General features: G+C 37.7%; 1 protein-coding gene across 3 annotated transcripts in view; it reads left to right on the top strand.

Moving 5' to 3' along the window:
* MAGI2 (membrane associated guanylate kinase, WW and PDZ domain containing 2) overlaps window positions 1-24524 on the top strand; it is a 1342154-nt gene that overhangs the window by 1136688 nt on the left and 180942 nt on the right. For all 3 annotated transcript variants that reach the window (XM_040472823.1, XM_040472822.1, XM_040472824.1), the window contains 3 exons: window positions 8104-8135; window positions 14480-14669; window positions 23479-23520. In XM_040472823.1, the coding sequence (XP_040328757.1) occupies window positions 8104-8135; window positions 14480-14669; window positions 23479-23520 (264 nt within the window). The remainder of the gene's footprint in view (window positions 1-8103; window positions 8136-14479; window positions 14670-23478; window positions 23521-24524) is intronic.

Genomic DNA, 24524 nt, shown 5'->3' on the forward strand with positions numbered 1-24524 from the left:
CATTCCAACACACAATATACTTTCTGAGCACCTACTCTGAGTCAGACATACTAGGTACTGGAAAGCTCATTCTGAGCAAGACAGAACTTCTGTTCCCATGAGCTAACAGGCTAATGCCAGGCATTAGACAAAGTTCTCTTCACACACTAGTCACTTAATTCCAGCATCAACCACATGTCCAAAATGCTGGTTAGAGGGGCGCCTGGGTGGCGCAGTCGGTTAAGCGTCCGACTTCAGCCAGGTCACGATCTCGCGGTCCGTGAGTTCGAGCCCCGCGTCAGGCTCTGGGCTGATGGCTCAGAGCCTGGAGCCTGTTTCCGATTCTGTGTCTCCCTCTCTCTCTGCCCCTCCCCCGTTCATGCTCTGTCTCTCTCTGTCCCAAAAATAAATAAACGTTGAAAAAAAAATTAAAAAAAAAAAAAAAAAAAGAAGATGCAGAGAGGATCATTTTTAAAGCATTGCAGAGAAAGCTTCAGCTTACCACATAAAAACAGATTCTGGCCAAAGATGGCGACCAACTTGAATTTTTCTTTGTAAATTATATCCCGTGCTTGATTGAAACTTGGTGGCATGAGGTTTGGGTACCACCACCAGCAGTTTATCTTCCATGTTTGTGTAATGGAAAGGTTGGTTTTTTGGCCCAGGACACTTTCATTTAAAAAAAAATGCCCTTTTCTGACTTCACATAGCTTAAACAAATTATCTAAAGGAACTGCAGGGTTTAACCCATTTAATGAATTTTAATAAGACAGACGTGAATCAGTCAAAAGCCAGGGGAAAAAAAGTGACTAACATTGAACTAGTTTTAATGGAAATTAGCTCATTACCCTGCTGGCTTACATTTACCAAAGGCTGAATTTTTGATGGGAAATTTGCCAGGCTGTGGGATAATGGGAGGATCTTTAAATTAAAGATTAACTTTATTAGTGGTATTTTTCTCCCTCAAATTAGCCCTAACTGGAGATTCTAAAGTCCCTGGGGCTTCTTCCCCCTTTGGGAAACTTCAAAAAAATGATTTCCTCAATTGGAAGACTTTCTAACAGTCCCTGAAATATTTTCAGCAATGTAGTAAGAACATGAGCTTCCTTTATTGCCTGTAATCTTTTATGAGAAAAGATAACTTTAGAGGTGGAAGGATTTGTGTGGGTGTCCAGATGAGTTTCCTGTACTCCAGCAGGACACCACAGAAACTGAAAAAGAAATTCTCTTCCTTACTCTTTCATTCTCTCTCACACTCATGCAATACGCACATACTTTTGTTCTGCCTTTCTTCTTTTTCGTCTTTTATTGCCTTATTTTTCATTTTTAAAAAATTAGGATGAAATATACATAACATAATATTTGCCATGTTAGTCATATTTAAGTGTACAAGTTCAGTAGTGCCAAGGACATTCACATTGTTGTATCTTCCTTCTTTTTTAAGCAAAACAGAACACAACTTTTAATAAACCAGGGCATGGACATCTGCAGCGAAGCAGGTTTTTAATTAAAAGTGGTTCCTACTTCTTTTCTATCGCGTAAAGCAAAAGAAATATAAAACGTTCCCCCTGCATCTCTGTCATCTGCAGAATCCCCTATAAAATACATGAGACTGTAATGATAATCTTCAAAACCAGAGTCATATGTACTTCAGTTGAAGAAGAATCCATTTCGTATTTTGCAAATGAGAGTTCAGTATATCAAATGGAGTGTAAAGATATATTGAAAGATTTAGTTCTGTTTCAGGAAATTTCTAGGAATCTGGAAAAATTGCCTTGGCATTATTCCAAATTGAAGATATCATGCTGAGACTCTCTGATCTGTTGTTCTTCACTATATTTTGATCTCTTATTCAAATTGAGATGATTTTTAAAAGTTCATCATGTTGTTGCCGTGTGAAAGTAAATAATAAAAAATCTTAAACAACTCACAAACACACACAAGAAAGGGGCTCTCCCCTCAGACCTACTGTAAATATATTGATAGGCTTTCATTCTGTGTATCATATGTCTGAAGTAGGTTTTGAAAAGAGCCATTTTGTGGAACATACTACTTGGGAAAAGGCAGTGTTGCTAACCAGTCATCAAACAATTTGAAAATGATCCTTTGTGACACGAACATTGGCCACAGAGTTCTGAATCACGTGAGGGGAAGCTTCCGTTAAGGCTGCTGATGGTCAAACAACCGACACAAGCCGATGATCTGCACAGCCAGTGGAATGTTCTGAGGTTCCTCTAAAGCAAGATTTCAAGCAATAAAACATTGGGGGGGGGGGGGCCCCCTGCAGGAAAAGATCTTACCTATTTTCTCTCTCTTTTCTTTTTCTTTTCTTTTTTTTACTTAATTGAACAGATATTATCTTCAGTACACGTTACTACTGCGGTTTTGTTTATAAATGGACTTATATAAAATGGTCTGTTTTTAGGGTGTTCAGACCCTAAATGTCCCATTTATTTTTTTTTTATTATTTTTTTATTTTTTTTTTCAACGTTTATTTATTTTTGGGACAGAGAGAGACAGAGCATGAACGGGGGAGGGGCAGAGAGAGAGGGAGACACAGAATCGGAAACAGGCTCCAGGCTCTGAGCCATCAGCCCAGAGCCCGATGCGGGGCTCGAACTCACGGACCGCGAGATCGTGACCCGGCTGAAGTCGGACGCTTAACCGACTGCGCCACCCAGGCGCCCCTTTTATTTTTTTTTTAATTTTTTTTTTCAACGTTTATTTATTTTTGGGACAGAGAGAGTCAGAGCATGAACGGGGGAGGGGCAGAGAGAGAGGGAGACACAGAATCCGAAACAGGCTCCAGGCTCCGAGCCATCAGCCCAGAGCCTGACGCGGGGCTCGAACTCACGGACTGCGAGATCGTGACCTGGCTGAAGTCGGATGCTTAACCGACTGCGCCACCCAGGCGCCCCCTAAATGTCCCATTTAAATTGAATTTCAGATACACAACAAAATTTCTTTTTACTGTAACTATGTCCTACAATATATAGGACATATTATACTAAAAACAAAATCATTCATTCTCTATCTGAAATTCAAATTTAACTAGGCTTATTGTATTTTATCTGGCAAACATATTCCAGTTGCATTTGTTGACATGTAGAATTCAATTTAAATTTCTTTTTATATAATTCTTTTTTTTCTCACATTTATTCATTTTTGAGAGACAGAGCATGAACAGGGGAGGGGCAGAGAGAGAGATAGAATCTGAAGCAGGCTCCAGGCTCTGAGCTGTCAGCGCAGAGCCCGACACAGGGCTTGAATCCACAAACCATGAGATCATGACCTGAGCCGAAGCTGGACACTCAACCAACTGAGTCACCCAGGCGCCACCAATTTAAATTTCAATATGAAGTCAATGTTGTCCTCTCTTCCATTTTAAAGTACCAGAATCTCTCCTCTAAGTATTTGCACTGGGCTTCTGTTTCTTTGCCCATCTCACTGTGCTTTTAGGTGCAGAATTAAAAATCCATTTTAGTTTTATTTCTGCTCTAAAAAAGACAGATTTCAGAAAAATAATTCTATTTTGGGCTTCATATTAAATGCATCTAAATTTTCTTACTAGCTGCATCTAAATTTTCCCATTTGCTCTCTTATGTCCCTATTCATGTTGCAGATAGTTTATAACTGCACCATAAGTTCTTTCACTTTTGTTGTCTTTTTTTAAAATTTAACTTAATTTGATTTAATTTAATTTGTTTTATTTCATTTTATTTTTTAAAACCAGTTTATTGAGGTATTATTGACATAGAAAAAGTTGTACATGTTTAATGTATACAACTTGATGAGTTTGGCATTGTGTTCATCCATGAAACCATTACCATAGTCCATGAATATAAGCATATTCATCACTTCCAAAAGTTTCTTCCTACCCTTTTATTTATTTGTTGGTTGGTTGGTTGATAAGAACACTAAACATAAGACCTATCCTACTAGCAAATTTTTAAGCATATAATACAGCATTGGTAACTATCGGTGTTATGCTATACAGATCTCTAAGATTTATTTACCATGTATAACTGAAACTTTGATTAATGTCTCCATTTCCCCCTACTTCCAGACCATGTCAAGTACCATTCCACTCTCTGATTCTATTAGTTTGACTATTTTTTTATTTTATTTTTTATTTTTTAAAATTTACATCCAAATTAGTTAGCATATAGTGCAACAATGATTTCAGAGTAGATTCCTTAGTGCCCCTTACCCATTTAGCCCACCCCCCCCACAACCCCTTCAGTAACCCTCAGTTTGTTCTCCATATTTATGAATCTCTTCTGTTTTGTCCCCCTCCCTGTTTTTATATTATTTTTGTTTCCCTTCCCTTATGTTCATCGGTTTTGTCTCTTAAAGTCCTCATATGAGTGAAGTCATATGTTTTTTGTCTTTCTGAATGACTAATTTCACTTAACATAATACCCTCCAGTTCCATCCACGTAGTTGCAAATGGCAAGATTTCACTCTTTTTGATTGCCAAGTAATACTCCATTGTATATATATACCACATCTTTATCCATTCATCCATCGATGGACATTTGGGCTCTTTCCATACTTTGGCTACTGTTGATAGTACTGCTATAAACATGGGGGTGCATGTGTCCCTTCGAAACAGCACACCTGTATCCCGTGGATAAATGCCTAGTAGTGCGATTGCTGGGTCGTAGGGTAGTTCTATTTTTAGTTTTTTGAGGAATCTCCATATTGTTTTCCAGAGTGGCTGCACCAGCTTGCGTTCCCACACTTTTGTTGTCTTAAGAGCGAGGATTAAATAAGTATGTTTGCGTTTGTGCACACACAAACGCATACTGATAAATCAGTACAGAAACATGGGTCATTATAAAGAAACTTTAATCCCACTAGGGAATATAATATGCCACTTTCTATAAAAGTAGGGGAAATAAAGGCCAGAAATAAACTAATATTATTATTATTATTATTATTATTATTATTATTATTATTTTAAAGAAATGCTCTTTTTCTATGAACTAGGTTCATAGCTCTGAAATGGTTAAGAAAGTTATCTAGATTCCCTGTTCTGTTTCCCTATGGAGATGCTTGGTGAAAAATGCAAAAGTCATACCCTCAGCAAACCAATTCTGTCTCCCTTCTGTAATCTATCTCCAATGAGAATGACTCCAGAAAAAGAAAAATTTCAGAAATAAGGGTATTAAAGTTTTTTCTTTGTTTTTGGTGTTTTTATTTAAATATTCATTGGAATAAACTAGGTTCCCAAGAGGGGTCATCCTACAAAACAATATTGTAATTTATAATACATAATAGTTTGTCCCACACAACTATAGCATTTCTGTAAAAGTTATTTATATGTAGGGGAATCTCTTCTGATACTATTTCTTACTCCCTGAAATTACTTACTCCATAGGGAGCAACTTCGTTTTTGACAATGTCTCAGAAAAGGTAACTATTGCTTTAGACTGAAGGTTCTGCAGCACTCAGCATTAGAAATATTCCAGAAACTGCCATAATAGGAGGAGAAAGAAGTCTTGGATCATGCCAGTGGTCTGAGGTCAGACTAAATGAAATAGCCTTAAAAGAATGGGAAACCAAACTGCCTCTGAAGAAAGGTGGTCACATTAAATCTTCTTCTCTCCTTGTCTGATCTTGACCAGTGTCCCTCTTATGCCATTTTAGCTCTGGCACCATAACTGCTGAAAGGTCAGGTGATTACCCATTTTCCCTAGGAGGAATAATCATCTTTTAGTATAATGTCCCAAGTGGAGGTGAGAGCTCCATAACAGAGGGACCATTTTCAATACATTCGTATCAAAGTCTAAGCAACTCCCAGCACCTAACAAATGTAAAACAGCAAATACTCAAAATCTGTCACAGTACTCCGGGAAGAAGGTGATGACACAAAGAAAGTAGAAGAAATAATTAAGTGTTTTGACATTGTGAGAACATATACATGACATCTTTTCAGAAGAACTGTTGCTGGCAATTCCATAATCAACAAATAAATTTTACCCTTCACTGAAAATAATGTTAATGAGCCAATAGGTTACAATTTTTTTCATTGTATAATTAGTGGTCAATTTAGTTTTGTTGGCATTTTACAGAGTAAGTCAAGGAGATAAATGTATTTATCTGTAATTTTTCACTCTCAGCTGCTTCCAGAAAAATATGTGATTAGATCCCATATAATTAAGTTATAATCAAACCACATGTCAAACTTTTCTTCATTAGTTGGAAAGATAGATAAGAACTTATAGGGTATGTAAGAAGATGAGCTAATTCTACTAATCTCCTTAGGTAGGATGGTTCTTACACTTGAACATTAAATTTAACTCTGGGTTCCAAGCAAAGCTGAGAAACATGATAGATCACACACATTCCCTCTTTCCATAAAATGAAACATCAATTCTTCACAACGTGCATTGAGGTGCAGTTAGTATTTATGCCAGGCCTGAGTTGGATTGCTTAAGCATCTACATAATTATGTGTCCGGATTTCTGCAGATATTTCCTATAAATGGGTTACAATTCAACTATTACCATTTTATAGAAGTCCCTGTTTTATTTTTTTTTCAATATATGAAGTTTATTGTCAAATTGGTTTCCATACAACACCCAGTGCTCATCCCAAAAGGTGCCCTCCTCAATACCCATCACCCACCCACCCCTCCCTCCCACCCCCCATCAACCCTCAGTTTGTTCTCAGTTTTTTAAGAGTCTCTTATGAAGTCCCAGTTTTAAAGGTAATAAACAGGGGCCTGGGTGGCTCAGTCGGTTGAGCGTCAGACTTCGGCTCAGGTCATGATCTTGCAGTCTATGAGTTTGAGCCCCGCGTCAGGCTATGTGCTGACAGCTCAGAGCCTGGAGGCTGCTTCGGATTCTGTGTCTCCCCCTCTCTCTGCCCCTCCCCTGCTCATGCTCAGTCTCTCTCTATCTCTCAATAATGAATAAACATTAAAGAAAAATTTAAGGTGATAAATACACAGTATGTGGCTTATTTTCAAGATTTCATTTTTATTGGGCATTTTTCAGATACCAGCTAACATTAACATGAGCAAAATTGTTATGTTTTGGCTTACTAAGGCCAGTATACATCAGCTGCCCCTACCTCCCACCATTATTTTAAGTTTGTTTTCAGTACTTTTAAAAAAAAATGATACCATATGATAAAAAAATAATGAAATAATAACAGAAGAAAAAAAGTAATCTATTTTCTGCTTTTCATTATCTTAATGGTCATTTGGATCACAACAGAAACAGCCCAGTCTACATACCATTTGTGATAATAGAAATTGCTCAATAAATTGAAAAAAAACAAACATGGCTTTGTTGATACATGAGTCATTCAACTAACAAACATTTTGCACTGTTTCTTCATGCACATCATGGCTGGCACTAGCATAATAAATAGATAACTGCTCAGAGAACGTCTCCATGGGAAGACAGTCCCCAAAGAGTTATTCTTTTATACACTAGAATTTGATTCATAATATAGGTATGTACATTATTTTTTTTTAATTTTTTTAATGTTCATTTACTTTTTGAGAGAGAGAGGGAGACAGAGCATGAGCAGGGGAGGGGCAGAGAGCAGGAGACACAGAATCTGAAGCAAGTTCCAGGCTCTGATTGAACCATGTAGGTGCCCTGGTATATATATTATTTTTAAATTTAGGACTAATGAAACCTTGTTGATTGCCTTTTCACCACCTAAAGAAGGTACACAAAGAAGAATTATTTTTTATACTAGGAGAAGTTATTTACTTTTAAAAATTTTAATTTCTGCCTCTATTCTCTCTGTTCCTCCCTTCCTCCTCCTCCCACCCCACTACCATTCTCTAGCTATGGCTGGGACACAGAAATCCCTAAGGATGACTCCATATTAGGTCTTTAAGCAGCTGACTCCCATACAGTTACCTTCTCTGTGCCTCAGAATCCTCAGATGCCAAAAAGTAATGTTCTTGGAATCATTAATACAATTCCAATGAAATTATTTGGGTTCCTTACAGAAAACTATACAACCAGGCAGCATATTTTATCATTATTGTTTGCTATTAACTAATTAAAGTAACTTGCAATCATTTGAATATCATGCCACCCATAAGTCGTAGCAAGTTATATTTTCAAAGTTCAAATATTGTTTTCTTTATTACAGGTTTCTTTTCTCCATGGAAAACTCCAAAGCCTGTAAGTTGGAATTCTTATGCTTCTTTCTTTATTTATAGTTATTAATGCAATCCCATTAAATAAGATATAATTGGGTGATCTCAAAATCTTTTACCTCTGAGATTCTGCGATGTCAAAAGAACAAATCTTGTGTCCCTTTGTCTTGTGCTTGTCACACAAATACAAAAATAACTTGTCTTACTTTCCTGTAAAGGCACTTGTGCCTGTTTTTTAATATACTTAGAAAATGAGCATTAACACTATTCAGTATGGTGTACTGCAGAAACCTTTTGTTTTTTCCCCTGTCAGAAATAACTATATAGTCTTTATAACATGAAATTTTTAGAAACAATGCAAACTTGACCTACAAATTAAATCTGGTACATAAGAAATTTAGCTCTGTATACATTTATACATTTATATATTTATATTTACATTTTAATGTATGCAGAGCTAAATATGTGTGTGTGAATATTCCAGAGACATATATATTCTACCAAACCTGGCAATCACTCAACTTCTGAATCTCCTTCAGAAACTGGTCATCTCCGCCATCACCTAATCTCTCTGGGCCTAGTTGCCTCATGAATCATCCTGAAATTTGATGCCAACATAGGAAGTTTAAATTATCTTTTTGTGTGGCTAGGTCAGCCAAGTCAGTTTCACAATTAGAAGGGTTTTTTATTTGCCGTTATATTGGAACTTGTAACTGCCCAAGTCCCAAGAGCTGGGGTGGTTTTCTGGGATCCCATTTCATGGTATGCTAGAATACAGTACTCTACCTGGAATGCCTAAAACTCACAACTAGAGCAGAACTGTAGCAAAGTGATGATTCAAATCCAGAAACAAAACTTGGGGAATCCTGTCTCCCACCTACTTCTTTTCTTCCATCTCAAATTAAGCAGCTCTCAGATGAATGTGGCCCCAAGTCTGACCAGTGAGCAGGGAATTCTTGAATTAATTTATGCTTCTCTTATTTCTTTTATTGAGGGAATCTTTAACTGCTTGATATTCTTATTTTAGAAATGGAGGTTAATATAATTTTGCATACTTCTCAAGTACAATAATTGGTTTCATTAAATAGCATGCCTTAAAATGGTTTGAAGATGTGAAAGGAAAGCCCTGTAATATGTCTGAGCTCCAGGTTTCTCTCAAAGAGACATGGGCCAACCAAGAGCTGGAGACAAAGAACTGATGTGTCAGGGCTGCAAAATATCCTCACCAAACGTGTCCTCATTTAGGATTGGGCTCATGTGGCCACAGAAAATACCCGATAGGGAGAGTAGACCTATCTGGGTTTAGCAAACCATTTCATGATGCACATGGTTTGGAAAGAGATGTTTTTAAAATGTTTTAAATGAAATTTTTTTTATCATGGCCAAAATTTAAATAATTTCCTTTCATCACCAAAGTTAATCTGTGCTCTGTGTCTAGATACATCTTTATCTAATTTAACAAGGAACCTTGAAACTTCATCATGGTGCTACAATTATGCAATTTAATGATTTCCTTATATGTACCATGTTTATACAAATAATGCCATTTGACATAATTACAGCATTTGCTGTCATTACAGTAATGACATCCATAGTCAATAATTCCAAAAAACATTTTATAGAATTCAATTTACAATTAATCTTGAGTCCATACATCCCTACGAAAGCTAAGGCTTGGACTTCCAGGTTCGAGGCTGAGTGAGGATATAAGATTGTTGAATTAATGTCCTCCATGTATCTGCCAGAAGTTCTTTAGACTAAGGACTATAATGAGAGGCAGTGCGATATACGTTTTAGGGTGTAGGCTCTGAAGGCACACTTCTTGGGTTCAAACTTTGCTTCTTCTTACTAGCTGTATGACTTTCAACTAACTGCTTAAGTCGTCAGTGTCTCAAGTTCTGTCTGTAAGATGGGAACAATAAGAGTACCCACTCCTATAGTTATTGTTAAGAGTCTATCAGCTAATCCATGTAAAGTGCTTAAAACAGTGTCTCTACATATTGAGCTCGAAAATATAAAGTACTGTCATCCTAGAAGCAGACCCTCCATGCATAAAACCTTAATAAATTAATGACTCTATAAAATGAACATAGTTTGCTAAGGTATTCCTTTAAACAAATATATAAATATATGCCCACAGTATATGGATTTATAGACTCTCTCCTCTGAGAAGGATTAATACCATCTGTACTCAGATTAAGGAAATGTTATTCTGAGTGAGATCTCTCCTCCTTCTGGTCTTGTGTCACTTCCTTACCCTCTTCTATTCTATGACTCTACATTGTAAACTAATCCACATTGAGATAGTCATTTCCTTTGTAACAAGTAATACACTAATTATAGTGAGTTCTCCTGCTTTCCATCTGGAAGGGATCCAAGTTCATTCTTCAAGGACAGAATCAAGCCAAATGCCTTCACATCCCATCCTTGCCCTAAAATAGTGAAGGGAGGTGTTTAGACTACACCAGCTTCTATATGAAGCAAACAGTTTCTAAATAGATTACTTCATGTGAGGTGAGAGGCTGCCTTATTCACACTCCCACTGTGCACCCCAGATCAGAAGTGGGGATCAAAATATTAACTGCATCATGATTAGTTTATCCTGTTTTACCATTTGAGGCCCTGTCATGGACTATATGTCCACTGCTAATTCAATGACTATACCTTCAAACAGTCGAGGATTCATTCATTTACCAAGGCCTGCAGAGATACAAGGTTTCTCCCAGATACTGAAAACAACTTCATTTCCATTTTCCTTACTCTAGTGAGATATTTATAAATATCTGCCTAGCTATGGACACCACTGGGACTACACAAGGCCAGAAGCCTGTGAGAGGTAAATGCCTGGCAGGTAGCACAACTCTAGAAAGGTCAAGGTCAGGAAAACACTAGGTAGAGCAAGTGATGCCCAAGGGTCTAGGCAATGGGACAGGGTCAGAACCTAGGGTGTTCAAGAAAGTTGAGAAGAACAAATGAGCCGAGCATCCCAGCTAGAAAGCAGAAGTCCAGAGACTAAGTTGTCTGAAAAAGAAGTCAACAGAGTGCACCCTTCAGAAGATGCTGTCAGATCAGCACATCAGCCCCAGTGAGCAGGGGGGTGGCCTCTAATTCCAGGGAGGGTGGTCTGCTCCATGGTCTTTTGGGTCAGAGCCAACAAATAACAAGCCAGGGGTGGGGAGCTATAAGGACTGTGAGTTTGCTTCTTCAGTAATTTCATGGGCACAGTAATTTTCTGCTCTACAGTCTCTTAATAAACCCTGACAGAGTGGCTCAAGGATTGATAAATGTCACAGCAAGATGTGAACACTTTACTAAGCATAAACCAGACTCTTGACTAATTCCCCTGTTTCTGTGCTACAAAAATTGTAGAATTTGTCAATCGGCCCAAGTAACCTTCCCGGCAGTGCCCAAACCATTATTTGTTCTGTAGTTTTAAAAATGTTTTCTAGAAACACTAATATTTCACCTGAAACATGTTTGCTCCCATGACTTCACACAAGCGATACATATACCACAAGACCTATCAGTTCACCCTCAGTAGAAGACAGGAGAAAGAAATCGACATTTGCTGAAGCCCTATGATGACAAGTGGGATTCTACAGCTACTCAGTCCATACATCTAATTTATTTACTTTTTAGAATTTAGTATCTTATGTTCAGAAATAGAAGGGAGAAAGTCACAGCCAGAATCCCATCACATGATACCTATGGCCAGTCATTTTAACTGGAAAAAAAAAAAATATGACTTTAGCTACAAATATGAGACTTCCCATCATAGCAAAGACATGGAGAATAGATGAACAAAGAAACCTAGGATGGCTTCCTAGATGAATTTTACCATAAAATTAATTAATGGCATACATATTTAAAGATTTTTATGAAGTGGGACCAAAAGACCTACTGAGCAGAATATTAGCTAAAATTCTAAGCAAATTTGCCACTTATTCCCCTCAATGTATTATTATGTAAACAGCACTCCCATTATAGTTACAAATTGGTTTGACCCAGGGTCTGTCGCTAACAGCAGCTGGACTTCTTTGCGCTCTTGAGATTATGTTTAATATTAGGGAAATGAACTCAACTAGGGGTTTTCCAGCCTTGTTAGGTAGAGAAATTTTGTTTAAATGAAATCTTGGTCAGTAGCCCATATAGAAAACAAATTAAAATGAAGCCATATGTTTTAGTCCCTTCAGACTGCTGTGCCATAGACTGGATAGCTTACAAACAATAGCAATTTATACCCCAGAGTTCTGGAGGCTGGAAGCCCAAGATCCAGCTGCTGCCATATTCAGTGTCTGGTGAGAGGCCTCTTCTGAGGCGGCCATCTTTTCTGTTATGTCACCTGACAGAAGGGTCTTCTAGACTCTGAATCTCCTTTATAAAGGCATTCATCCCATTCACAAGGGCTCCACCTGTATGACCTAATTGCCTCCCAAAGGTGCCACCTTGGGTGTTAGAATTTTGACATATAAATTTGGGGGGCAAGGAACACAAACATTCAGACCATAGCACCAATCTTTTTGAGAGGAAGTTCAGTGACCCATTTCTTTCATAGTCTGATGACTCACTCAACACCTGACATAGTCTCAGGTAGGTGAGCAAGTCACAGGGAACTTTGCAAGTCACAGTGATATGCACAGTATGTGGAACCTCACATCCCCTCCAACTTTTAAATATTTATAATTGATAAATCAGAGCTCATGTAGGAGCCCTGACCAAGATGTAGCTAGTATGTAAACAAAAGCAGGGCAGTGCAGTAAGGGACAGAAAGTTTTAATCCTGCCAACTTCAGAACAGTGTGTATCAAAGCTAGTTTGTTTGTGTTTTGAAAAAAAAAAAAAAAGAACAGTTATGAGTCAACCAGATTTGGAAAAAAAGAATAGCTAACTATATTTTATTGATGATTTCATTCATTCATTAAATTAACATTTTCTGAGCACTTAACATTTGTTAATTTGTTAACATTTGTTAATTTCTGAGCACTTAATGTCATTAAATTAACATTTTCTGAGCACTCAACAATGAGAAAGACTATGTCTCCTGTAGGATCTGTCCCCGTCATGATCTATTTGAGGAGACATAGGTAGACTTGCCATTATAGTTGAGCATCATGAATTTTGGGTGTGACTTGTAGGTTGAGATGCTGTGGGAACATCCAGGGGGGACATGTAACCAGTTCAGGAATGGTCAGCAAAGGCTTTCTAGAAGAGACATCTCATCTGAATCTAGTAGCCAGGTAAAGTGAGGATGGAAGGTGAAAAAGTAGAAAATGACTAAACATTGCAGGTAGAAGGAGAAATTAAGAAAGTGTGCAAGATTCAGAGGCAGGAGAGAATCTGATGGATCCTACGGAATGAGAGGAGAGACCATTAGAGAGTATGAGAACGAAGAGCAGAAACTAGGTCATGAGGAGCCACTACTGCCCCTGGAGGAGGTTAGCCTTTAGCCTGAAGAACACACTGACCCAATGCAAAATTTTAGACAAAGGGTAATCTAATCTGAGTTTTACACAAAGCGGGTTTATTCAAAGCAAAAAAGTCTAAGTTGAGTTTGAATCAGTTGATTATTGAATGAAGGTGAAGTTAGCATTGCAAACAGGTGATCTCAGTTAACTGGCTTTCTCTTCAACAAAAGGATATTGGTCTCTGCCTTACCTACCTCAGGGGGCCATGGTGCAGACCAAAGAAGGTAACATGTGTGAAAAAAACATGGTAAACTGGGAAGTGTCCTTTAGATCTTTAATAAATTATAGTATTAGCAATATCAGAGTAGCATTTGGGGGAAGAAACTGCCACATCAGCAGTAAATGAAGCTTCACAGAAGACTTTGAACAATTCATAAATCCCAGATGGTTGTAATATTAGTTTAAGTTGTAAGGAAAGTGACCAAATGTTCAGGTATAGGAGATTATCAGAATATGCATAGGTGTCAAAAGAATACATGTAGACTACTTTATTCTCTTCTGTCTCAGTAAAAATGGTGTAATTTATCAGGGCCAATACCATTTTCTACACACAGACATGGAAAGTTATCTTGAGATACATGTTATCTTTATTGTATAAGAGGGGGAAAAAAAACAAACTCAGAGATTAAGTGATTGGCTGAAGATTACCAGCTAGTAGGTAACAAGGTTATATAAGCTTGCATTCAAAAGTCAGATACCACTTGTATTTGGTACAGTCTATGGTACTTTAATATAGAGAAATAGAATCTTTTCTCACACTTATTCCAGAGTTTGAAATGTTTCATGGAAGAAAAGTCCACAGGGCAAGAAAGTCTAACGTAAAGGTGAGGGTTGCAGTATGTGACAAGGGAAATAGCAAGAAAAAATTCATTCTTAGCTATTTTCTGTTCTCTTTCACTTTCCAGATAATGGACCGATGGGAAAATCAAGGCAGTCCTCAAACGAGTTTATCTGCTCCGGCCATACCGCAGAACCTGCCCTTCCCACCCGCCCTTCACAGGACTTCCTTTCCTGACTCAACAGAGGCCTTTGACCCAAGGAAGCCTGACCCATATGAGCTCTACGAGAAATCTAGAGCGATTTATGAAAGTAGGCGTAAGTGAAAGCCACGTAAAACAAGGGTACATTAATAATAGCTGAAGCCTTGCCAGGAGATATATTGAAGCTGAGATGATCTGGCATAACTTTATATTCTGTGGTTCAAAAAGTATCTCAAAAGTAGAGTCAGCTGATCTAAACTTGTCTTTAAAAATAGCTTATACCTTTTGGGTTTATAGTTTATTTTCTACTGTTTTACCTCTAAGCCCCTGAGGAAAATGAGGAATGTATTTGGTGGGAAGGATGGGAGTCAGAGGATGTGGACAATTTTGTTTAAGTCACCAAATAGTAAGATAAATGTTTGGGATTTTTATGTGTAATCTGGTCTTGAGTCTGAAGCTTAGATTTTTTTTCTCAGAGCCTTGAATGCAATCACCAAAGAATTTAGGGCCATGAGTACATGTTAGCCAAGTCTTCCAGTTCACAGTCATGAAAGTAATGGTTCTGTAAATAGCACAGCTCTGTATGCCAATCATTTCTACCTCCAAAACTTCTTCTCATTTAACACAGTGGGGCCTCTTTACTGCAGTGGGGCCCACGTCATAAAATATCGTGTATGTGCTTGTCATCCTATTTGAAGGTCCTCTAAAATTATTTCATTGTACTTTATAAATATTAGAAAACAAAGGTTTTTAATATTGCATATGCATTCATTGTGCCTCTTTCCACCATCTGACAGGTCTTCTCTTCCAAATGTTAGAGGACAGGAATATGAATGTCATGAATGTATAATCTATGAGAGAAATACACAGTATAATATGATCCATATGAATGGATCAAGAAACCTAGCCTAGTGAGAAGGTTATGGTCCCAGGCACTTCCTTTCACAGTCTACCATAAATTGATTTCCTTTGTCTCTGTGTTCCGCCAATGTCTTCTCCCCAACTTTATCACCTGAAACATGAATCACAAGTTTTAGATGGTGTATGACCTTAGAGAATCTGAAATCTGTTTATTCTTTACAAGCTCAGGGGCTGAGAATTATGCACCCAACTGGTAAGGGGAAGAGTTGACATAATACCTTTTCCTCATCCTCTATAACTCTCAGTTAAAAGCAATTTTCATTGATAAAATAGTTGGGACAGCAGGGCATGCATCGAGAAATGAACCCCCCCCCCTCCACACACACACACGTATCTTTATTTTAAATAATCAGCTATGACAGGGTTCCCATATTTCATTGTTCCCCTTCTGGATGAACAACTGAAAGTCTTTAAAGGATTGTGTAGTTAGAATGTTTTTGCTGTGATAGAATAAGAACAAAGTAGTATGTTTAGCTGTATAATACAGAGTATGAAATCAAGGTATTAATGCTCATTAAAATTAAAAAAATTTGAAAAGATTTCAACACAGTTGAAATACAACACAGTTTGTACCTTTTCTGCTTCACTATCCAAGTATTTGTTGAATACCCACTTTACTCTCAGTACCATGGAGAGATACCCAAGACAAGTATTATGTGTTGTTCCCACAAATTTAACTGGGGAAGTAAGAATGTACAAACGGGTGGAGATCAAGATACAGTAGAAGTTCTAACTTGGAGGATGGAAATGGAAATGCATTGCAGGATTAAAATATCATCCTCACATCCTTGGCTTGTTTAAATTTTTGGTATTTTTAGGGAGCTTCAGGAGATGCTTCCTTCTGTTTCTGTCCCTTCATTAATTATTTGCTCTCATTCTTCTAAGTTTCCTGACCCAATGCAAGCCTTATTATTCAGGACAAAGGTAGTGTTTCCATTTATTCTGTCTTCCTTCATGGTGTCTGACACTGTGGTGCCCTCAGTTTCTGAGCAGGAATTGTGTGTGACCTTCTTTTCAACCCTAAAAGAATTTTGATTTCTTTATCCAGCCCTTGCAATGCTGTTTCCGTTCATTGCCTTTCCGCTCCTCACCTGTAACAATCGCAGCAAACCAGTCCACCTTAACCTCCCCTGGGAGCTCTTTCTCCCTTTGTTTCTGGCAGCCACACCAATAACCAACAGTCTGACTCTCGCCCCAGCCCCCTCTGCCCCGTCAGTGCCCTGCGGATGCCACTGCTGCCTCTTCCCTAATGGTGTCCCCCCACCCTTCATGTTTTTGTCAGCTCTCTAATGTTTCTGAGGTCACAGCAATGTTTTCAGGGTCATAAGTCTTAGGAAGCCAAAAGAAGGCAAGCTCATTTTCTTTCCCATCCTTCGCGTTTCTGTCATGTTATTTCATAACACTAAATGGAGTGTGAAAGAAGCAGGGAAATCACATCAGGGTAAGCAAAGCTCTACTCTGAAGATTTAGGAAACCAAAAAAATCATAGCGCTACTTTCTCAGGTCTCTGGATAACTGATCAGTTCACTCTGCTCCTGGACACGCAAGTATCTAGAAAGAACAAAGCTGCCCTTGGCCCTCTACATGTTTCCTGTTCCCAATTATGAAAAAGTTTCATTCTGTCACTTGAATTTTTAGAACACCCGGAAATACTTTTTTAATGAGTTGGGGGGAAGCTCAGTGTATTTCCCATCATCTTGAAATAGGATTTTTTAATGATCATGAAATGTGTGCATCCATACAAAAGACCCATATTCAAGATTTTGATTGTGAACCATGCCTTATTCATTTGAATCTCATGCATTACATTTAGGTTTGACTCTGTTTATCCTTGTGTTCCCTGAACTTTTTCCTGGGAGAAAATTCCATGGGGATCAGCGAAAGTATGTAAGGGAATCCCAACCAGATCTGTCTAAACCAAACCCTTTGACATTTTCCCTGGCCTGTAGCAATTTCATGGTATCTTCCCTTACAACCAGGTATGAAAGTAAAGAGATGTTTTGCATTCACATTCAAAACTGGGTTGCAGTAGCCGAAGAAGAAAGGATGTACCTCCGCCCACAAGCCTCTGCTGTCCGGAGCTACAGAATGTTTGTTATATCACGGCTGTCAAGAAGTATTTGGATTCAAGTCACCAGTCCCCTGCAAATGATGGAAATTTATCAAATGATGTAAATGCTGCTGTGCCTCATTTGGCTCATAATTAGATTATGCTGACATTTTAATGTGCACACACAGGACATCTTAATAAAGATGTATCCCTGAAAAAAAAATGTAATGATTTTAAACAAACAAAGACAACCGTTGGGTACTAGAGCCAAATGAAACTGAACATGACAGGTACATGCTTATGAGGGGAGAGCTGGAAATGCCTCCCGTCTTCATGAGATCTTCTTATGAGGCCATGGAACCGAAGAAAGAGAGAAGGAAGATTCTTCTAGCAGGCCGGGCAAGGCTTCCAATTTCAGAGCAACAGGCAGAGTGCCCACAGGTGGCACCTCCAGGTTCATCGTCAACAACATCAATCAACAGCAGCCAACAAGGGTGTATGGAACACTCAACACGTGTCTAGAACTCTGCTGGGGACCCCATGAGAGAAAGATCGTGAGAAACAAATTCCAATTGTACAAAACTTACACTGAAATTGAGGACACAAAAACGTAGGAAAAACAGTTCCTCAATGAGACCGCATGGCACAGCCCAGCAAATAATATCAGCATTTTATCATGGGAAATTGTGCAGTAAATATAGACAACAGTTTAAGTGTAATTAGACAATTAGACCTACAGTTTCTCACTCCATGGGCAAAATTGATGCTTAATCAGGAGAATGTCATGTGTTAAATATCTTCTAATTACCAAAAATCCCATTCACCCTTATTGGAAAATTCTGTGCAGAAAGAAATTTTTTTTCTAACTTAATTCCATGTAAGCTTTCATATATATATATGAAACATGCCGCCCAAAAATCCCAAAAGAGGTTTTGACCAATGGGCTTTTTGGGGTTTTCATATTAAGTATTTAAGCATTGACCCTCTGTCATTACCAGCAACTGCCAGAAAAAAAACAAAAGTCTCCCCATCCCCAACTCTACTCAACAGTTTTCAATAATGTTCATGTTTCTCATTGTACAATAGCCTCTGTCCCCATTACTTGCATTTTTAGGTTTATTTATTTATTTTGGGGGGAGGGGGAGAGAGAGAGAGAGAGAGAAAGAGAGAATCCCAAGCAGGCTCCACACTGTCAGCACAGAGCCACATTCAGGGCTCAAACCGACCAGTTACCACAAGATTATGACCTGAGCCGAAGTCAGACACTTAACCGACTGAGCCACCCAGGTGCCCCTACTTGCATTTTTTTTTTTTATTGAAAGTACCATTTCATAGTGGGATAAACCAGGCTATCTCTTACTTTTTCCTTCTCTGTCCTTTTCTCATGACACTCATGAAAGAAGGGATTCTTTGCAATCAAGAGGAAGGGCTTACATTTTCTCATTTTGTCTGCTAATCTTAAAAAAAAAAAAACTATTGTTTACCATTTCTAACCTTGAAAAGCAACTACTTCTAAAGGCGCTCACTGCTTTTCCCTCCTCCCATCTTCTGCCATTCTTTCTTGATACGTGATGGTGTCACGTATTTCCGACATGGTAAGAAACAATTTTTTAACAGCTTACATCCCCATGAGACTACGTAGGGTGACTGCACATACCTGTTTGCTTGAGACAGTCCTGCTCTGTGTCATCCTGGCATAATTATTAATAGCTTCTTTTTCACTCTCCAGTTTGACCTCCTTTGAATGATGAATTATATGGTTTTCCTTTACTACGTAATCTATTAAAGAAATAGTCATCATTACTGTCTAAGAAAAGTATATATCTAAATGTACAGACCATGAATAAAAATTTTAATACCCAGTCAGATAAATAATTTCTTTCAAGTTAATTTATTTGGCTGACTGAATTTTTGCCCATACATGTTTTATTCCTCATTTGAGGTAAAGACGTATGTGGTAGCTTATCTAGCCAGACTCCCAGCAAACTCCCTCCCTACTCAGAAAATTACACTTATATATAAATCTAAAGCATGATAAACTTAGTACTAAGAAGAGGTAGCAAGGCTTCACTCATGTAAGTATTCTGCCATGGAGTTCTAGTTTTCATCACAGGTAGTAAATCAGATGCAACATCGCCATCATCACGGGACCAAAAGGGAGAGAATTTTGTCTGTCTTCCAGCTCCTAGGAGAGATCATGGTTACATAACCGCAGAACAACGGCTGTCATGACTCCTCCTTTTGATGCCAAGCAGGGCAATACAAAGTGCTTCCCAAGAAATGGGGTATGGCTTCCTTTGGAATCTTACAAAATAAAGTTCTGGTTATGCTCAAGAACTTGCTGATTTAGGAATGAGGGCTCTGTCTTGTTGCTTCACTTTGATTTAAGCCAGACTTATTGCAAAGGTTTGTCTCATCATCCTTGGTTCACAGGGCCATTTCTTTCTTAAAGGAGAATTTTTTTTTAAGTTTATTTATTTTGAGAGAGAAAGAGAGAGCAAGTGAGGTAGGGGCAGAGAGAGATTGGGAGAGAGAGAATCCCAAGCAGGCTTCTCATCGTCAGCACAGAGTTCAGTGCGGAGCTCACACTCATGAACCATGAGATCATGACCTGAGCCGAAATCAAGAGTTGGATGCTTAACCACAGACTAGCCACCCAGTTGCCCCTCATGGGGCCATTTCTTGAGCAGACACCCTACTGCAGCCTCAGAAGCCAGAGCAAGAACCAGATGAAAACAGGAAGAGACAGAGAAGAAAAATCCCCGTTCTTTGAAACTCTTTCCTCGTGATTCTGTCCTTTGGTGTGAACCCAAGTTGAATTACGATGGAAGTTATCCAAACTTTTTTCTCTTCACATTGAACCTTGTTTATTATAAATAAACAATTTATGAGGTACAATGTCTGGCTTCTTTGCAGTAAGACATCACTCAAATGTAGGATCATAAAAGTGTCAGGGATCCGTATGTTGTAATGTGCCTTATGGTGGAACCTCTTTAGAACACAAATTCCTCTGAAATTTCTTCAAAAAACTCACACGATCAATTTTTCTTTCCGGAAATTAGGAAGAACTAACTTACAATAAGCAGTGAGTATCGCAGCGAGGGTAGCAATCAGAAGGAACCACAAGAGTTAGAGCATAATGGAAGAACAAACTGGTTTTTAGCACTATACTTGAGAGGAAATTATACTTTGTAGCCAGTCAAAAACGGACGGCTGTATTTTTCACATCCATGGCTTTTATCCTACCATTTTGTTGTTCATTGTTCATTGTGGAATTCTTTCATTGTTCAGCATTATAATGCACGTATAACTTATGGCTAATCACAAATGAGTGGTTGTATTTCTAAAGTAATGGTTTTTCTGCTGCTTTCTCCATGTTATTAGTCAGCAAGGGCTGTAGTTGGCACTGTCTCCCATCCTAACATGAGAGCCACTTGGAAAGATAGGGTAGTGTAAAAATATTATCCACTCAGTGCACCGCATGGGTTGAGACTCTAAATGGAAACATGGTGGAAGCCACATCACACAAGGTAGATACACAATATCCAGAGCTCCAAAGCCTGTGCAAGTGCTCCCACTTCAGTCTTCTGGCCTCCAGTCCCCCTTGCCAATGTGATTACACACCTGATACAGTCAAGCTGGAAATGTCAATAGGTTTAGGAAAGGTTCTGATACATCATGGATGCCATAGCTGCTGGCAGCTGTTAAGTCATCCTGAAGGGCCACCTTGCCTTCCTAGAGAACACCCCCACATCTGAACACTGCTAGACCAAGCCCTGGCCTCATTTGCTTGGCCATTGCTGTTGTCCAATGGCCTTAATGTTCTTAACAAATGTTCTCTGGTGCACTATCTTATTTTAGTGAATTATTAAAATAAGATGATATGTAAATGTTAAGACATTTTTTATCAATGACTTTAGCATTAGAATCATAAAAGACTAGAAAAAAATTAATAACATTATCATTTAAAATGTCCTCGACTGTACTCTGAAGGTTAATTTCCTGCACCTTTTTCCCATGGGAAAACCATTATTGCTGTCCTTAGTATAATTTATGTTATGGCTTAATCTGTGAAAAAAAATTGCCTTTCAGCTGCAGTTCTAGTATATCACATTATGCGTCACTTTGCAGTTATAATATATTGATAAAGGAGATTAGTAATTCCAGTTAAGCTGTGTTTGCCATTTTTAATGTGTGCTTTTTAATTTGGAAATCTAATTTAGGTATATTTAGGTAGCTTTGTAAACAATTATGGGAACATTTATATTTCTAACAGGTCCCTTTTAATAAAGAAAGTTACCATGACATGAGCCAAGTAATAAAGAAAGGGAAATAAAAGTTAGGTTAGGGACACGTTTTTCCCATGTATTTTAGAAAGTAGATCCAGTCTGATAGATAATAAATTTATTTCATTCATCAGTTTAAAACTTAATGTTCCTAGAATCAGGCGGAGGATAAAAGTGGAGGAGGGGAGGGGAGAAGTAAACTCTAAAATCAGTCCTTGACTGAAAGTTATTTAGTACGTCAAAGCATTTTGCTGGTAGCACAAGTGAACAATGCAATGCACAGAACTTTCATGAATAAATATGAGACCATCAGGGCTGCAGTAAACTCAATGTAATCGCTGAATGGCAAGTAGGTCCTAGTGAGATTATGATAATATAAAATGCCAATTTTACAACTAATGGAAGCTCTTGGAAGGTAGCAGCCTTCTATCCCTGATACAGCTCTGTCTTTCTAATGAAAGGACAGTTCTCAATTTATAATGCTAAGCAGTCCCATTACACATGGAGGATTTTTAAGAAATAACGATTCTTCTGGAAAACTAATTTACCTTTACTAGAAGACACAGGTTACATGGCAGGGATGGTCATTCTGCCTGGAATGAGTACGATTAGCTGTGCAGGGTGCAGTGGGGAACACCTGTCAAACCCAGAAGGTAGTGACACTAGGCCTTGTCATTGCCCTCAACAGGCTTCTAGTTCATTTTTATTGTTGAAGAGTGTAGAATGCTGTCTTTGAAACAAAGCTCAATAAGAAAGCAATCAGAATTTGGTCTATTTTAATTTTTATTAATGTAATAATAAAATACACATTTTTATAGTGCCCCGTTTTTAATTATGTGTATAGTATTTTACGTTCATGTCCACAAATTTTATGTCATATGTAGCAGAGATAACATCATAATTCTCATGAAGGATTTATATTGCTAACATAAACCAGTTTAACTCAACTGCTTATACATAACTTCAGCTATCCAAATAATTGTAAGTATCAAAATATTTGGACTGATGACATAAGTCAACACACTCATTGATAGAATTTTCCACTTTTCATTTCAGTAATTTGATGACACAATATCTTAACCTGATTTTAAAAGACTTCTTCAGTTTGTGTATAGTTCAGGTTCTGGATTGACTTTACTTTTTTTTAAGTTTTTTAATTTATTTTTGAGAGGGAGAGCATGAGCAGGGGAGAGGCAGAGAGAAAGGGAGGGAGAGAATCCCAAACAGGCTCCATACTGTCAGCGCAGAGCCCAACACAGGGCTCGATCTCACCAACCATGAGATCGTGACCTGAACCGAAATCAAGGTCAGATGCTTAATCCACTGAGTCACCCAGGTGCCCTGACTCTACTTTCCTATAAGCATTCTTATAATGAGAATCAAAGTTTAGTTTTTGAAAATGAGGATTTTTTTTCATTCTGATCTAAAAGAATTCAAATTTTTCTATTTTGCATGCACATAAAAGAAATATATTTATAGATATATTCATATACATAAAACAGGGTATGTCCTGTCCACTAACTTCCATGGATCTTAGAGAAACAAAATCATTAAATTTGAGCACAAGGTTGGGGGTGAGTTATAACAGCAACAACAAAAAAAAGTAAAGATGAATTTTAAATTGCCATAAATGAATTTCGATTTTAATTCCCCATTTTCCCATCCAGAACAAGTGCCACCAAGGACCAGTTTCCGAATGGATTCCTCTGGCAAGTATTCTTCAGTACTCACAGTCCTGTGAGTGAAACGTCTTCCATTCTGTGTAACAAACCATTCTTCTGAGTAGTATCAGTTTATTAGTATATAATCACTGTGCTAATTTTAGTCACCCACATACACAAGTATTGAAGGTAGAGGACAAGTCCCATCAAGGTGGGTCTCACTGGCTGCCAAGGAAACAAACAAAAGACAAAGGAAAAGAGTCATATCTGTTCATTACTTTCATAAAATGCTTTAATAAAAGACTAGACTAAAAACCAGGTGCCAACAAAAGCCACTAGACTGACTAGATCATGCTGATACAGTAGCTTCTGGCCACAGGAAGCTTCTGGCACTTGAAATGTGGCTACTCTGAATTTGGATGTATGTAAAAATCCATACTGGATTCCAAAACTTAATATAAAAAGAAAAAATAGAAACATATAATATCTCATTACTTTTTTATATTGATGAGTGCTTAAATGTTTTTGATACACCAGCTTAAAATACGTTATTAAAGTTGATTGTATCTGCTTTTTAAAGCAGATCTTATTTGCTTTTTTAAAATGGGCTACTGGGAAAGTTTAAATTACTTATGTAGCTTGCATTTTATTTATATTGGACCATGCTGGACTAGATAAATAGAAATAAGGTAGAGTATCTGAAAAGATTTGCAATTTACATATTTCCAAAGAATTTATTGGAAATTTTGCTAATGTAGATGAAATTATTTTCACATAAACTAAATAGCTATATCAATTTAATTGTTTTAAACCATGCCAATTACAAAATGCTACATTTCAATGGAATTTTAAGTTAGAATAGAATATCATAATTCAAGAGCTTTCAGTAATAATTTACTTAAAAAGAGGGACATTTTTTTCAATCTAATGGTTCTGAAAATACATACCAATTTTGGTTTAGACTAAAATATTTAATGTTGCTATGGAAATGAAGGAGGAAAAGGAAGATTCAGATTTTTTTACTTTTAGGAAGTGCTTTGAACAGCTGCTTA

This window comes from Herpailurus yagouaroundi, unplaced genomic scaffold, assembly GCF_014898765.1.
Source record: "Herpailurus yagouaroundi ecotype Mexico unplaced genomic scaffold, PumYag 100, whole genome shotgun sequence".
Lineage (NCBI taxonomy): Eukaryota > Metazoa > Chordata > Mammalia > Carnivora > Felidae > Herpailurus > Herpailurus yagouaroundi.